The sequence below is a fragment of the Rhinolophus ferrumequinum genome, chromosome 13 (genome assembly GCF_004115265.2).
Source record: "Rhinolophus ferrumequinum isolate MPI-CBG mRhiFer1 chromosome 13, mRhiFer1_v1.p, whole genome shotgun sequence".
NCBI classification, from domain to species: Eukaryota; Metazoa; Chordata; class Mammalia; order Chiroptera; family Rhinolophidae; genus Rhinolophus; species Rhinolophus ferrumequinum.
Window position 1 is genome coordinate 18,637,105 of NC_046296.1, and position 14,395 is coordinate 18,651,499.

The 14,395-nt window shown below is 55.3% G+C and overlaps 1 protein-coding gene across 4 annotated transcripts in view; it reads left to right on the top strand.

Annotated features, from left to right (window-relative positions):
* Positions 1 to 12,626, top strand: part of SFXN5 (sideroflexin 5) — a 111,514-nt gene extending 98,888 nt beyond the window's left edge. For all 4 annotated transcript variants that reach the window (XM_033124729.1, XM_033124732.1, XM_033124731.1 and 1 more), the window contains one exon: positions 9,794 to 12,626. In XM_033124729.1, coding sequence (XP_032980620.1) covers positions 9,794 to 9,871 — 78 coding nt within the window. In that variant the 3' untranslated portion in view covers positions 9,872 to 12,626. The remainder of the gene's footprint in view (positions 1 to 9,793) is intronic.
* Positions 12,627 to 14,395: the final 1,769 nt, after the last annotated feature.

Sequence of the window (14,395 nt, forward strand, 5' to 3'; positions counted from 1 at the left end):
AGATGGGACGTAGGAAACACACACCACCAGTCTACACATTTGAGGTGAGAAGTTTCTGCTGGGGCTCATCAGGGTGGATGTCCTAGAGGAGGGGTCATTTGTAGAACAGCTTCACACACACACACACACACCACACATAACACACACACACACACACATGTGACTCTGGCACCTCGAGGGAGACGTCCAGGGTCCAGTCTCCAAGCCCATGAGCTTGGCTGCCAAAAGAGGCTGGACCAGGGGACGTGAATGTCCCCCCAAGTCTGACAGCCAGCGTTCCCCACCTGGGAGCGCTTCTAATCCTGTTGAATGGACCTCATGTCCCCACAGAGCAAGAAGCACTACCTTGGCCAAGACCCTCTCCCCACATCCCTGCCTGTTTCTGTTTCCGTCTATCTGTCTTTGTGCCTCTTTCTCCCTTCCCGGATGCCTCTCGGGCTCCCCGCCCAACCCCATTCCCCTCTCTTTCCCCCCACTCTTCCCCCGGGAGCTCGGGGGCTGGGGAACAGGGCTGCACATACAAGCCGGAGCCATTGTTCAACAATCTGTTTTTGTCTTCATCTTGTTGGCAGGCGGCAGGAGAGGAGCAAAAGGTTAATGAGGCACTGTGCAGCGGGATTACCGCGTGAACGCGAGCGGCGGGCGGGCGAGCCAGCCATGGTGACAGGGAACTAATTAGGAGCAGTTTAACAGGAGGAAAAAGTGAAATCTCCTCTTCACCAACTGTCAATAATTAGCTGATTTGGTGAGGTTGAAATGTGTCCACAGGAAAAGTTGGGGCTCTTTTGTGAATGAGTGAGGCTTGGGGGAGCGGGGGCTCTGCCCCGTCCCTAGGTAAGGTTGGGGCTGGAGGTCCCCCCATGTCCTCTATTCCTGCCCTCCTCCCCTCGTGATGGCATCCCTTAGCCTCAGCTATTCGTCCGACCTGGGTCTTGACCTCAAAGATCTCCATTTCCCCAGCCATAAGATAAGGTGTTGGAACTCATTTTATTCCTGGCTCTGCCCATCAGGGTTCTGGAAATGAAACCAAGAGACCAGGCCCTGGGCCTCGATTGGGAGAGCTGACAGTGGGCTTTGCGACCTTAAGTCAGATGCTGACCCTCGGATGTCTTGTCTGCAGCATGGGTGGGCTCTCTGAGAGCCACCCTTTTGGGCCAGGCATGGCACAAGAATGGTGCCAAGTGGTGACTGGGTAGACCCTCGCCTTCCTCGGGGCATCACTCCCTCAGCTCCTGCTGGCCTCCCCGCAGCAGTAAGGGCTGGGATCGGAAAGATGGGGCGACGTGCTTCTGGCTGGGCTGCAGGTGGAAGAGAGGGCCCTGGCTGGGGGCTGTGCAATTGTGTGTGTCTCTCTTCCCCGTATCAGCTTTGCAGGGGCCGAGTGGGAACCAGGGGTGAGATTCACTAGCAGCCAGGGTTGTATCGTATTGGGCCTGTTTGCCCTGCAGTTGTGTGTTCATTGGCTTCTGCCCTTCGGCCTTCTGTGACACCTCAGTTGGGGAACCCCTCCCAGCCTCCCTCTGCCCCTCCAGCTTTTGTCAGACACCTTGACTGGAAGAAAAGACGTCATCAGAGCCCCCAGGGCCAACCACCCCCCTCCCCGCCCCTGCAGCCTCGTTCCTCCTCACCTCATCTCTAGAGGGCCTAGGAGGGCACTAGAAGCATGTTCTGAGGAAGGCACAGGCCCTTCTCATGTCCTCGCACCATTTATTCTTAGAGGCCAAGCCCTTGCTGGAGATGAGGTACCTGAGGGTCAGGCTCAGTCACTCCTGTTCTCTCTGCTCACGCCTCACCCCTCCCTTGTCCCCCTCCAGCTTTCAGAGCTAAGAAACAAAGAGGCACGCCCTCCCTGTGTGGGAGAAGAGTATGGGTACTCCCAGTGGGTACAGCACCTCCACCACTTCTCTCCCCTTCACCAGCCTTGGGGAAAATTATGGTTTTGCTGAACCAACTTGGCTGGGAGCTGTGACCCACCAGAAACAAATATTTCCCCGAGCTTGCATCTCTTTCTCCAAGAAAGCATTTGAACTCCCAACCAAGAGTTCGGATGAGTGGGGAATGAGCTCAGGTCTTCATTCAAACTGTTCTAGAAGTGACCCCTCCTCTAGGAAGTCCTCCCTGATGTGCCCCAGCGGGAACTGTCTCATCTCACACATGTATCCTCTCGTGGTGTGTGTTTCCTGTGTCCCATCTCCTTCCTCGGGACCATAATCCTCTCTTCCTCCCTCAACACATAGGGTGACCCTAAGCTGAGAGCTGGCACTTTCTATCAGTCCCTAATCGGAGCTTGGCTTACCTGGGCTCACCTTGACGGTGGTTCCTCCTTCTCTCATTCTTCCAGGGCTGATGTGAGGCTAGAGGCAATGCCTAGGGGACATTGTGTTCCTCCGAAGTCCTCAGGTATTCACCATCTCCCAGAGCAGGGGCCTTTTCCCCTCCAATCTCAAATTCATCTCCTACTTTGCTTGGAGATGTTTGTTTGGGGGTTTTCTCATTTACTGGTTTAATCAGTCCCTACTGAACTCCAAAGTGAGCTATTTTTGCTATCAGAAATCTGCCGCCTCCCCGCCCGCTGCTTTCTTGGAGTTTGCCCACAGGACCCCCCAGGAGGGATGGATGGGAATGGCAAAGCCACTCGGAGCCCAGGAACGCCAACGCCACCTGTCATGTTGCCTGTTCCCTACCCCACACCTGCATGTGCACACAGGCCCACACACAAGCACGTGCTCGAATATGCACACACATACCCCAGTGACAGGCCTCAGCAGGGCCGCCTCTCAACCTGTCCCTCCCTGGTTCTTTCTGGTACCTTCTAGAACATCTAGATGAATTCAGGATAGGGAAGGAGGAGGCTTGGTTGTACAAAGCTTCTATTGAAAGGATTAAAAGCATCGATATGTGTGAAGTGTTTAGAACATGTCTGGCCCACAGCAAGGGCTCAGCCTTGTGAGCTGTGAGGAGATGCTGGCAAGCAAGACCAGGCCTGGTCTCTAGGATAACCACGGAGTCCTGCCTTCCTTAAGCAGCAGCACATAGGTTTTCAAGCCCCCAAAGGGCTCTCCTATCCATTTCTTGACTTATCCTCATCCCAGCCGCAGGAGGTAGAAAATCTTCCCATTGCACATATGGGAAAACTGAGGCCTCTAGGCTAAGGAGGACAGAGAATGATTCGGAAATTGGTATACCAGAGGGCACCCAGGAACAGTGCAAAGCTCCAAAATGGGGAGGAAGTCTGAACATTCACTGGGTGCACATTGTACAGGGGAGGTAGAAAAGTATTAATATAAGACAGGATTTCTGCACTTGGGGTGCTTGGTTTAATTTTATTCGACTTTTATCGAGGACCTATAGTGCACAAGGCACAGGGATACTGAGCTGTCTCAAGTAGCTCACACTGGGGTGAGGTGGGGGACCACTGCATCCACAGATGGTTAGTGTACAAATTGGCCTCTGGCTGGGGATGTGATGGAGATGGAAATAAGTGCCAGGGGCATCAGAGGTGGCAGCATTGGATTGGGTCTGAGAAGATCGGGAGTGCTTCCTGGAGGTGGCAGACTTAGAAGATTAGGGTATCGCTGGACTCAAGCCTCAAAGCCTAAGCATACAATGTACTGGACATGGAGAGCAGCCATCAGGTGAGGAACCAGCAGAAAGTTCCAGAAGGCCTTGAGTGTTCAGCCAGTGAGTCTGATATTTATTGGGAAGGCAGTGGGAGCCCAGAGCCAGCACCAGAGGCCTACTCAGGGGTCCAGGTTCAGGCCTTGCTCCTCATCCCCAGCCTGACACCCCTGCCCACCACTCAGGATAGCTTCCCAAAAAATGGAGCCTTGATGTGTGTGTGTGTCTGAGCAAGACCTCAGGGCTGCCCAGCCCTGGTGAGAAAGGGTGGGATGTGACTGCCCAGGAGGCAAGTTGGTTCCAGGCCTGGCAGAGGCCTCAGGCACACAGGGTCAGCCAGGTGCCAGTCTGGGTGTTGGACCCCATGTCAATGTCACCACCTGCAGACTCTCAGAGTCCCAGACCATTGGCCAGGAGCAAGAGACTGCTTTGAGTGGTGTCATAAGGTCACACTGAACACACCCCAACCCCCAACCCTGTGCCTTTGAAAAGGACGCAGAAAAGCCACCAGAAGAAAGGCAAGGAGGAGGAAGTTCTTTGTAGTAGGTAAAAGCCCCTGAGAATGGGGCACAGGCCAGGGATCCAGTTTCCTGTTTATGTCTCAGCACCTTAGCTCCAGGTTCAAATATGTAAACTATCCTAGCCGCTGGCTGCAGGTGTGTGCTCCCAGGCTGCAGAGGCAGAGGTGGCCCCAAATGCATTCCTGACTCTGGCCCCCCACCCAGGATGAGCCAGGAGACAGAGGCAAATAGCTCAAGGTTAACCCTTCCCGTACCACAAAGGAAGGCCTTCAGGCTGCTCTGGGGGACCCTGGGGCCAGCTGGGCCTGGGGTGCTCAGGGGAGGTGGTACTAGAGGTGCTGCTGCATGTTTGCTGCCTCTGACCTTCGATGCAACCAGAGTGCCGGGGTGTCTGCGGTGAGGGACAGCAGAGCCGGCCGGGTCTGGAGGATGCGGTTGGGGCTCTGATATGGGTGGGGGCAGCGACCCCCCAGATGCGGCTGTCTGGGAGCCAGGGTGCAGGTTCTGCTTCAGAGGCAGGGAATGCCAGCAGGGCAACGCTGCTTATGTCGTGGCAGAGTGGGTGTGTTCCCAGCAGGGGCTTCCCACGTCTTCCTGGCATCCCCCGTTTTGGGGCGGGGGTTGGGGGGGGCTGGTACCATCAGCAAGTGCTGATTGATAACTTCAGCTTCCTCGCAGGTGCCTGCAGCCCCCACCCCCAGGGCTCCGGCTCCCCATCCAAGACGCCCCCTTCCCTCAAGGGCCCCTGCTGACTGTCCATCAGGTGCCTGGGGAAGAGTCCATCAGGTGAACTGGGGACCCTCAGATTCCTGCCTGTCCCCCACTGGCAGCCTGGGGCTAGGTCACGCCTTCTCCCTGTGGCCACTCCTTGCCCAGCCCCCTTTGTCCGGTCACCTTCTCCCCAAAAGAGGCCCCTCAGAGCTCATTTGTTGTCGGAACCAAGCGGAACCAAGCCGCTGGCCTCAGCCCACTACCCTGGGGCTCTAGCCTTTGCTGAGCTGGTGCTGCACCTCCTCACTGCACTCGCTCCTCCCACTGGGCCTTGGCACCTCCCTCATTTCACAACCTGCCCTGGAGCCACTGGAGCCATCACCCCATTTATTCTGCTGCCGATGTGGCACATACAGCCAGCTTCTGCTCCTTACCCATCAGCCCTCCCAAACAGCAGGCAGACCCCAAGAGAACAGCACAACCCTTTGTTGCTGCCTCGGGGACCCCAGAGTTGGTTAGGCTACAGCAGGGCACTCTGTTGCCCTCACCCAGGACCTGAATCACATTCGTTGCCCTGGATGTGATTTCCATGGAGGAGACAGCACCCCTATCTCAGGCAGGTGATCTTCAAGGGCGGGGGAGGGGGGGCAGCCCAGGCGTCCCTGTCCAGCCCTCCTCGCTAGCCCAGTGGCGATGCGACGACCCCCGGGTAGTCCTGACACCCATGAGACTTCAAGACACCCAACCCCCAGCTGAGGCCAGAGAGCTGGAGGGGTCTTCACCAACGGCCAGTTGAGTTAACCCAGGGCAGAAGTGAAAGGCTGGGACTGGGGTCAGTCAGCATTGAGTGAAGTTGAGGAAATCTGGACTCTGGAGGTCACCAAATCCTGATACCAAGACCAAAGCCTCTCGGCCTTCTCTGGGACCACCCAGAAAACTCTGGTGTCCATGCTGCCTGGTATCTCTCTGTGGCACCCTCTGTCACTGCTTTCATTCCTTGGGCCGGTCCCCCAAGGCCACCATCATGGGCTTGTTCCCTACGCCCGCCCCTCAGTGTGCCTGTTTCCCAGGCTGGCACCTTCCCCTTCCATCTGCTCTCCTGGGCAAGCTCCTCCATTCCGGGGGCTCCGGCTGTGCTCACACACCCCGGGCTCATTCTCCTGCCCAGACCCCTTCCCCGAGCTTCAGAACCCAGGACCTGTCTGCCTCTCAGATCTCTATGCCTGAGGGACTCAACATGGCCAAACCTGAGCCTGTCACCCTCCCACCTTGACCTGTCCCCCTCCCGTGTTCCCTGCCTCTGAGAATGGCATCACCAGCCTCCCAGCTCCTGAGCTAGAATTAGGAATCATCCAACGCGTAGTCATCCACGACACCTCCCCCTCACCCCCCATAGGATTGGTCATCAACTCCTATGGATTTCATCTTCAGAAAGGCTCTCCAGCGTACACCCTCCTCTCAGCTCCACTGGCAGCATGAGAGGGCAGGACCTGGCACCTGTCTCTGATTCCCACAGCTGCCACCTCTCCCCTCTAGGACTCTCACACCCACTGCCACCAGAGAGACCTTTCTAAAACGGAGCCCACCCCTGCTCAGAATCCTTCCATGGCTCCCAACTGCCCTCAGATAAAAGGCTGACACCTTCGCGTGGTCTACAAGGGCCTGCCTGTCCCCGCCCCACCTCCGTTTCCTGCCACGTACCCCATATGCCCGATATTGCTCACTCCAAACAGGCCATGCTGGCCAGCTAATGCTTTTCCCTTCACCTAGCAAGCTTTTCCTGCCCTCTCATCAAAATCCCCTATTTTCTTCCAAGCCCACCTCCTCTGAGAAGCCTTCCTTCCTTTTTCTTTCATCACTCCACGGGAACCCCCGACCCCTCCTCAGTTTCCGTGGCATTTTGTTTCTCTCTGGGAACATCTGCTCTCATATCTGACTCCTCCCCTTGACTTTGAGCTTCTCAAGGGCACGGGCTGATCTTATCCATCCTTGTATGCCCAGCCTCGGTGAATGGAGTTGGCAGCCATAAACACCTGCTGACTTGAGGGCTGATTGCATTGAACTGAGAGAAGAAGCCTTGAATGCCAGCTCTGTCCCCAAGCCCCTGCTCCTGAGTGCCTCAGTCACCTCCCCCCCAGAACCTTCCCACTTCCCGCATCTCCCCCATGCTTCCCTCCTACCTGCTTCCCTCCTACCTGCTGCCCTCAGCACAGCGGGGAGCCTGGGAGCCCTGGGCCTGTGACAGCCTCCACTGGGAGGGTCCCCTGGCCAGTGCTCCCCAGGGAGTGGGCCGAGTGGGCCATGGCCCTGGCCTGTGCTCCTCCACTGTGGTGGAGAGCAGCCTCTCCGATTTTAATGCGGGCCTCAGTGCTTCAGTGAAAGCCGGCATGGGAAGTTGCTAATAATGGCACTAAAATAAAATATGCTACATCTGTTATGGGTAGCAGAACAAAATTAGCTGCTCACACCTCTGACATCCAAGATGTCTTAACTTAAAATACTCCTTGGCTTACTTTACATCATTTACTGATTATATTTAAAAGAAATACAATTTTGCAATTACTGTTCTTTCCAGCGTGATATCTATGCATCATTCTCCTTTTATGTTTATATATTTCTCCTTCATTAGTGCAGTCTGAAGGGTGATTAGGATTCTTCAAACATTTTACAGAGGTTAAACGTTGATTAAGATTTAATTATTACTGTAAATAGCTTGGAATGACATATGGTGCAAAAGCCTGACATATGTGCATTTGAATAAATGAAGTGCTATTTCCCAGGATGCCTCAGTAGCTGTTTAACAGCTTTCCCGAAGGGTTATGTTACACCTCATGGTAAGATTGCTGGGATGTTATATTTTGTTGGTTTTTGCAGCTGAAAGCTAAGAACAGTTTTCCAGTTTTTTAAAAACATTGAATATTTTAAATACCTAAATTGTTTTGCACAAATTTTTGCTAATTTGTCTAACTAGGTTAAACATTTTCAAAAGCATTTAGATTTTTAAGCGTGGGCGCTGTGCATTGTGTCAGTGGCAGCGTGGGGACGAGGGGAGCGGGTGGAGTGGAGAGGCCTCGGAGGCCAACAGAGGTGGGGACAGAGGAGGCGGTTTGAGGAGGGGGTGGGGAAGAGGCCCAGGTCTCCAGCCGAGCTCCTGCCTCTTTGGCCCTCTCAACTGGTCAAAGCCTGGGTATTGGGGTGCCAGGGACTACAGGGGAAGGGGCCCCCTTCTCCAGAAACTCTGGTATGCCCACCAGCTCTCATCCACACCAAATTCCCTCTTGTCTGGCCTCTGACGTGCACAGCCTGGGCATGACTGAGCTCTTCGAAGGCAGAGCTGGTCTGTGGCACCTGCTGCCTAGGCCCCAGGGTCTCTGGCCGGAGCACCATGGGGTGGCAGTGGGGGGAGCTGTGTTGGGGCAGGGTTGATTCAGTTCCATTTTATATGGGTTGAGTTCAAGTGCTTGTGAGACATCCATAGAAAGGTCTAGTAGACAGTCAGTTGTGGGCCTGAGGCTCCCGGGAGAAACGTGGCTGGAGACTCCTCCGATCTGAGAGTCACCAGGAAGATTGAGTCACCCAGGGGGTGTGTACAGGGAAGCGAGCCCAGCTAGACTGAGCCCTGGGGACCCTGAGAAGTGTCCAGTAGATGTCACAAAAACGGGAACAGCAGTGACCGTGGAGAGAAAGATTTTTGTGGAGTGTTGTGGGAACACAGGCCAGATTTGCTGTGGGTTGAAAAGTCGGTGGAAGGCGAAGAAGTGGAGATGGCTACTGTAGACAACACCTTAAAGAAATGTGGTTGCTGGGGACAGCGGGCAGTAGCTACAGCATGACACAGGGTTACGAGGAGGTTTTCTCAGACGGAAGGTTCTGGTCTGTGTTGAAATGCTGGTGGGCAGGAGTCAGTGAACTGAAAAGATGGGAAAGAGGGAAGACAGTCAGAGGGTGGGCTCCGGGAGTGAGCAAGGGGGAGATAGAGCTCATGGGGATCTGCTTCTGAAGGGAGGGATTGTTGCTTTGGGGGAGCAGGAGGGCAAGTGTAGAGCAGAGTGTGGACACAGGTAGGTGGTGGGTTTGATGATGGGACACCGGGGGTTCCTTCTGACGCCTTCTACTTTTCCCCTTAGGTACAAAGAAGGCTCATCTGCTCAGGATGAGTGGGAAGCTGAGGGTTTGGGGTGGCCTCTGTGGAGAATGGGAGAGAGAGGTGACAGGCCATGTGGCCAGGCTCTAGGGATTTGCCTGGCCACTGTGAGGGTCCAGCCAAAGTCAGACAGTGAGTGTTGCATGGTCTCAGATGGTCAGGTTCAAGTGGAGACAAGGTCTGATTGGTTTCCTGCAAAGTGAACTTCTGCCAGTCAGGGCTGGAAGGACCTTGGGGCTAGGGAGTGGCTGAAGTGATGGGCCCTTGTGTCCAGGTTAGAGGGGGAGGATGTGAGATGTTGGGAGTCTGGAGCCTGAGGTTTTGGTGGTCTACAAACAGGCGGGGAGCGTGAGTGAGGTGTTGGAAGGATAGGGGACTGTTGGGTCCGAGAGAGTGAAGTTTGGATATAAGGACTCTGGATGGTGACCAGGTCCAGGGTGTGGCCCTGGGAGGCAGTCTGTGCAGTGCAGTGGGCAAGCTCATTGGAGATGAGAAAAACACAGAGCTCAGAGACCAGCGTATAGGATGTTCACCCCCATGGACACACTGTCAGAGGAAGCAGCATGACCTGGGCGGGAAGGGAGACTGTGAGCCCCTGGGCAGGAGGGCAGAAAAGAAGGAAGATGTGTCACTAGAGGGCACATGTGGGTCCTGGCTGGAGTGCCAGAGGCAGGGCGGGGGCTGGGGGGAGAACTGTGGGCCCTAGGGTAGTCCTCGCTGCTACTCCCAGCTTCCCCACTTGCCCCTTCCCTCCTCTGTCCCCTCACCTTCCCTCCCTCTATTCTCCCTCTCTCCTCAGATCGAAACATCCCAGTTAGAGCCTGAGATTGCCCGGGCCACGAGCAGCCGGACAGTGGTGTACAACAAGGGGCTGTGAGCGGTGGCCGGCTGGCCTGGGGACGCAGCGTTGTCCAGGCCAGCAATGTGTGGGCAGGGAAGGAGGATTATGGGCTGCACCTGCAGGGAGGGGCACGCTGACCCCACCAGTCCTGGGCCACCTGGGGTGGGGGGGCTCCATCCACAGTGGTAGGGAGACTAATCTATTCACATGTTAACATAAGGGAGAGGAATTCTGACACATTTCCTATCAAAAATAATCAAGTGCATTTCTGGGCCTTACGTGGGGTTGTCAAAACTCTACTCCACACGATTATGTGTGAAGCTAAAAAATTGTAGAGTGCCCACGGGGTAGAATTAGGATCCTTTTATACTTTGTGTTTTTTTATTTTTATTTTTTATCAGAATCAAGCCTTGGTTGCAGCTGCCCAGATGGGTTGCTGCCGGCAGGTGGACAGGTGGTGGGAATAAGAGTAGTCCTGGGAGCTGGTTGGTTTGGTGGCTAGGCTGGTAGATTTAGGATATTACTGTGGCCAAAACCAATGTCTCCCTGGGCTGGGCAGGGGTAGTGAGGGGAGGGGAGGCAGTCTACCCCTCACAGGACGAAGCAGCTATGACTAAGCTCCTCAGAAGGTGGCCCAGGAAATGAAGGAGCACTGGAGGCCTCTGGAAGTTTCCATGGGCATCTGGCTCTGAGTGTGGCCGGCCTTCATGCGTGCCACACTTGCAGAACGAGTTCCTCTGCATGAAGCCCAGTGAAACACTGGGGCTGGTGTTACCCTTCATGGAGCCCTGATCCATTTGAGGCCCCTGAGATGACCCCAGCTCCAGGCAGGAAACCCCAAGAAGGAACAGTGTTAGGCCAGAGCCACGGGCATGCACTCTGGTGCATTTCTGCACTATGGAAGATCCTCCCAGGCTGGAGACTGGGCCTTGGGGCTGGCGCTGGGCTGACTGCCGTCGGAGGGGCCTCGCCAGCCCCCGACGATTCCTGCCCCATCCCACTGCTTCCTGAGTAGAAGGGTCTCACGCCTGAGAGTTTGGAGGCCAGATCTCTAAGCACCTATCTGAGAGGAAGCATCAACCCAAAAACGGCAGGCCTCAGCGCTGGCACTAGTGGGCTGTGTGACCTTGGACAAATCCACTCCCTTCTCTGAGCTTTCACTCTCTGCCCAGAACCAGAGGACTGGATCAAGGGGTTCTCACCTGCTCTTCCAGCTGGACCTTGTCTTGGCCTGTCCTGCTTAGATACAGGTCATCCCAGGCACATCCCAACATGGACACTGGACTGGGAAAGGGGTGGGCCCCTTTGGGAATGACCAGCTGTGGGCCTCAGAGCCTGGACCTTGCCTTTATGTATGTCACCCCACATCCTGGGAGCACTTGACCTTTGCCAAACACTTTACCGTTCCGAAAAAGGAGGCAGTGTGGATGCCTGGGCCTGAGTAGGGGGCCACACCCGCATGCCGCCTCTCACCCTGCACTGGCCTTGACGCTGTTTGCTGCTGGCTGTCGTCTCCTTTCCATTTGCAAGCCAGGAAAGAAGAGAACTCTTCAGAGGAAAGCAGGGCCTGAGGTGGGGGCCTACAGGGTAACCCCCTCATTGGAAAGGCCCACAAAGGAGGAAGCATGGGTCTCAACGCACCCCTCACCTGACCCCAACTGGAAGGAGCCCTCTGCATGCAGCCACAGGGCCTCCCCTACCCTGGTGACTCTACCTGGGGAGAGACCTGGCTGGAGGTAAATATGTGCACATGCAGGAAAAGGCCAGTGCAGGGCAGAAAGAGCGTGGCCACGGGCAGCTCTTACTGCGGTTAGGGTTGCGGGAGTTGTGGTGAGGCGGATTTCTGCAGGTATTGACACCATGCATGCCCCTAGCAGTCCTTGCTGCCATCACCTCCTAGCCAGGCTCTGCAGGATGCTGCCATGAGGGCCCCCCACTCTCCCAAGGAGCAGCCCCCCCACTGCCCATCAGGAAGGAGAGAAGGCAGAGACAAGCTTGGAAGACAAAACAACAGAGGGGCGGGGTGCCATGGTGTTGGAGGGGCAGGTATGTTTTAGCTATTCCCGCCATAATGTGAGTGTGCCAGTGACAGGCGGCTGGGCATAGCTGGGTCCTCTTTTGCAAAGTTCACTTCAAGCTCACCCTATCCCTCCTCTCATTGGGTCTTATTCTTGTGCACTTTACTTTGGGACCAAAACTGTCCACCCCAGCTCCACTCCCACCCCTTTGAAAGGCCTGGCAGAGATGGGGTCTGTCCACCTCCCCCTCTGAGCTGGCTGCCCCAGCCCAGCCCCAGCCCTGTGGCCTCTTCGTCTCATAACCTACTTACTTTGTCTTCTGGATGATTTCCGGTCATGCTCCCAAATGCAGTTTCAGGTGAGCTAAGGGGTGATGATGGCAAAGGATCCTTATAGCTTAGGTGATGGTGACAGAGATTCAGCAGGCCGTGCTGCGAAGCCCTGGTCTGGCTGTGGAAAACACCATGAAGGGAAACTTTCAGCCAACATCCATCCTCCACTCTGCTGAGGCCAGAAGAAGGGAGGCCACATGGGAAGATTGTTTTTTGACTGGGGAGGAGGCTGAGCCAGAACCCACAGTCACTGGGGGGCTGGCTAGCCCAGCTGTGCCAGAATACAGGGCATATCTGCAACTGGTTCTCCAATCCTGGTGTATCTGCCCAACCTACTCTAATCATTTCAGACATTTCCAAAGGCTGGCGGATGCCCTTCTCCCACTTCCATTCCCCAGTCAGCAATCGGAGTGCAGGGACCAAAAGCCCAAGATGTCAAGATGGCTGACAGACCCCTTTCCACTTCCTGATTGTGAGTGGGGGGGTTGTTTCCTGTCCTGGGGCTCCAGCCTGGCAGAAGGATGGGGTCCTGAGAGAAGACTCCAGTGGACAGAAGCAAGGTGGTTTTCCAGCCCGGGAACAGTGTGAATGAGGCGCCAGTACACATGCCTTGGCCATATCCAGGTTACTTTGCAGTGTCTTTTTAACCTCTGAAAATTTCTCAATCTCTGTGATTTATGTAATACTAATGAACTGTGGGCAATAAATGATGGATTTAAAGCATCAGGGTTTGGCTTTGTGAATTGTGGGTGGGAGAGGCGGGGGCACTGAGACACAGTGGGAACAAGCCAGTGGGCTACCTGAGGATTCTGTGGGAAGGTCCCTGAGAAAGGTGCAGACACAGGCCTCCCAGGGAGGCCCAGAGGGAAGGAGAGATGAAAGGATGGAAGAGCATGTGCGGACAGGAAGCAGGACAAAGGGGGTGAGTTGAAACTCCGCAGAAAGAACCCCCTTTACAGAGCTGTTGCTGAACTGGAGTAGGTAAGGGATTTTGGTAGATTTTCATACTGATTATATCCAGGGCACTGGGAGGGGAGCTGAAGCGGGGGGAGCGGGTCTTCCTGGACTTCCTGGGGGCCAAGAGAAGCTCCACAGGGAGAAAAGGTTTGAGCCAAGTGGAAAGGTACCTACTGTCTGCAAACTGCCCAGCACAAGCCCTGAGAACTGTTCCTTCCTGACTCCTCCATGGGCTTTGGCTGCCTCTTGATAGTTCAGGCTCCTCTTCTTCCAGGCAGTGCCCAGAGTTCCTGAGGGAGTGAGGCCAGGCCTCTTCTCTGGGCCCTCCAAGCAACTTCCACTCCTGCAGGGAGAAGCTGATGGCCTCCCAGGGCAGGAAGACCATGCAGGAAAGGTGAGCTGTGTGGTTGAGAACAGGCCACCTGGGTTCCAGCCCCAGCTTGGCCTCAGCATGACTGTGACTTCTAGCCACTTGCGTTATTCACCCTTTCATTCGGTCAGATGTTTGTTGAGTATCTTCTCTAGCAGAGCCTTGGTGTCCTTAGCTATAAAATGTCAAGAATAGTGTCATTCGCGGGACTGCTGTAAAGAGATTGGAGAGACCAGGAGAGGAACTCACCCACTCTTCTCTTACCCTCCCTGGGTAGGAGGAGAGAAAGGGATGGGGGAGGGGACTGTTCCCAAAGTGATACTTACATACTTCCGGGTCAGGAGGCTTCTGGTCTCTGGGGAATTTCTTTGCTAAGAGCTCCACTGGTCACAGCCCCCATCGGGTGGGCGGTGGGCGGAAATCCTTGACTCTTGGGACAGATGCAAATCCTTCCTGGGAGCTGTTTGTTGTTTTTAGCTGGTCTGGGGGCTCAGCTCCTGCCCAGCCCAGAGATCATTAACACTCCAAGAATGTGGCTTCTCCTGGCCCTCTCCCCAGCTGCCGCCCCCTAGGGCCTCCCTCCTCCTACTCAGGCTGTGGTTAGGAGAGTCAGAATGCTAGGGGATGAGGGCAGTGATGAGTGACCCTCTCCCAAGGCTCTAGGGAGCCTGGCCTCATTTTCAAATGGAGCTTCCCTTAGTCTCCTGGAGCTGCTGCTGTTCCTGCCATCTCACCCCTCCTCCTGCCACTGATTAGCCCCCAAAACAGGAACCTCTTAGCCACTCACCGCAAGGCCTAACCCCCACATTTCCATGCGTCCCTGCAATACCAAGTGTCTCTCAGGGCAGTGACCGAGAAGTGTTCCTTCTCCATGCCCCACTCT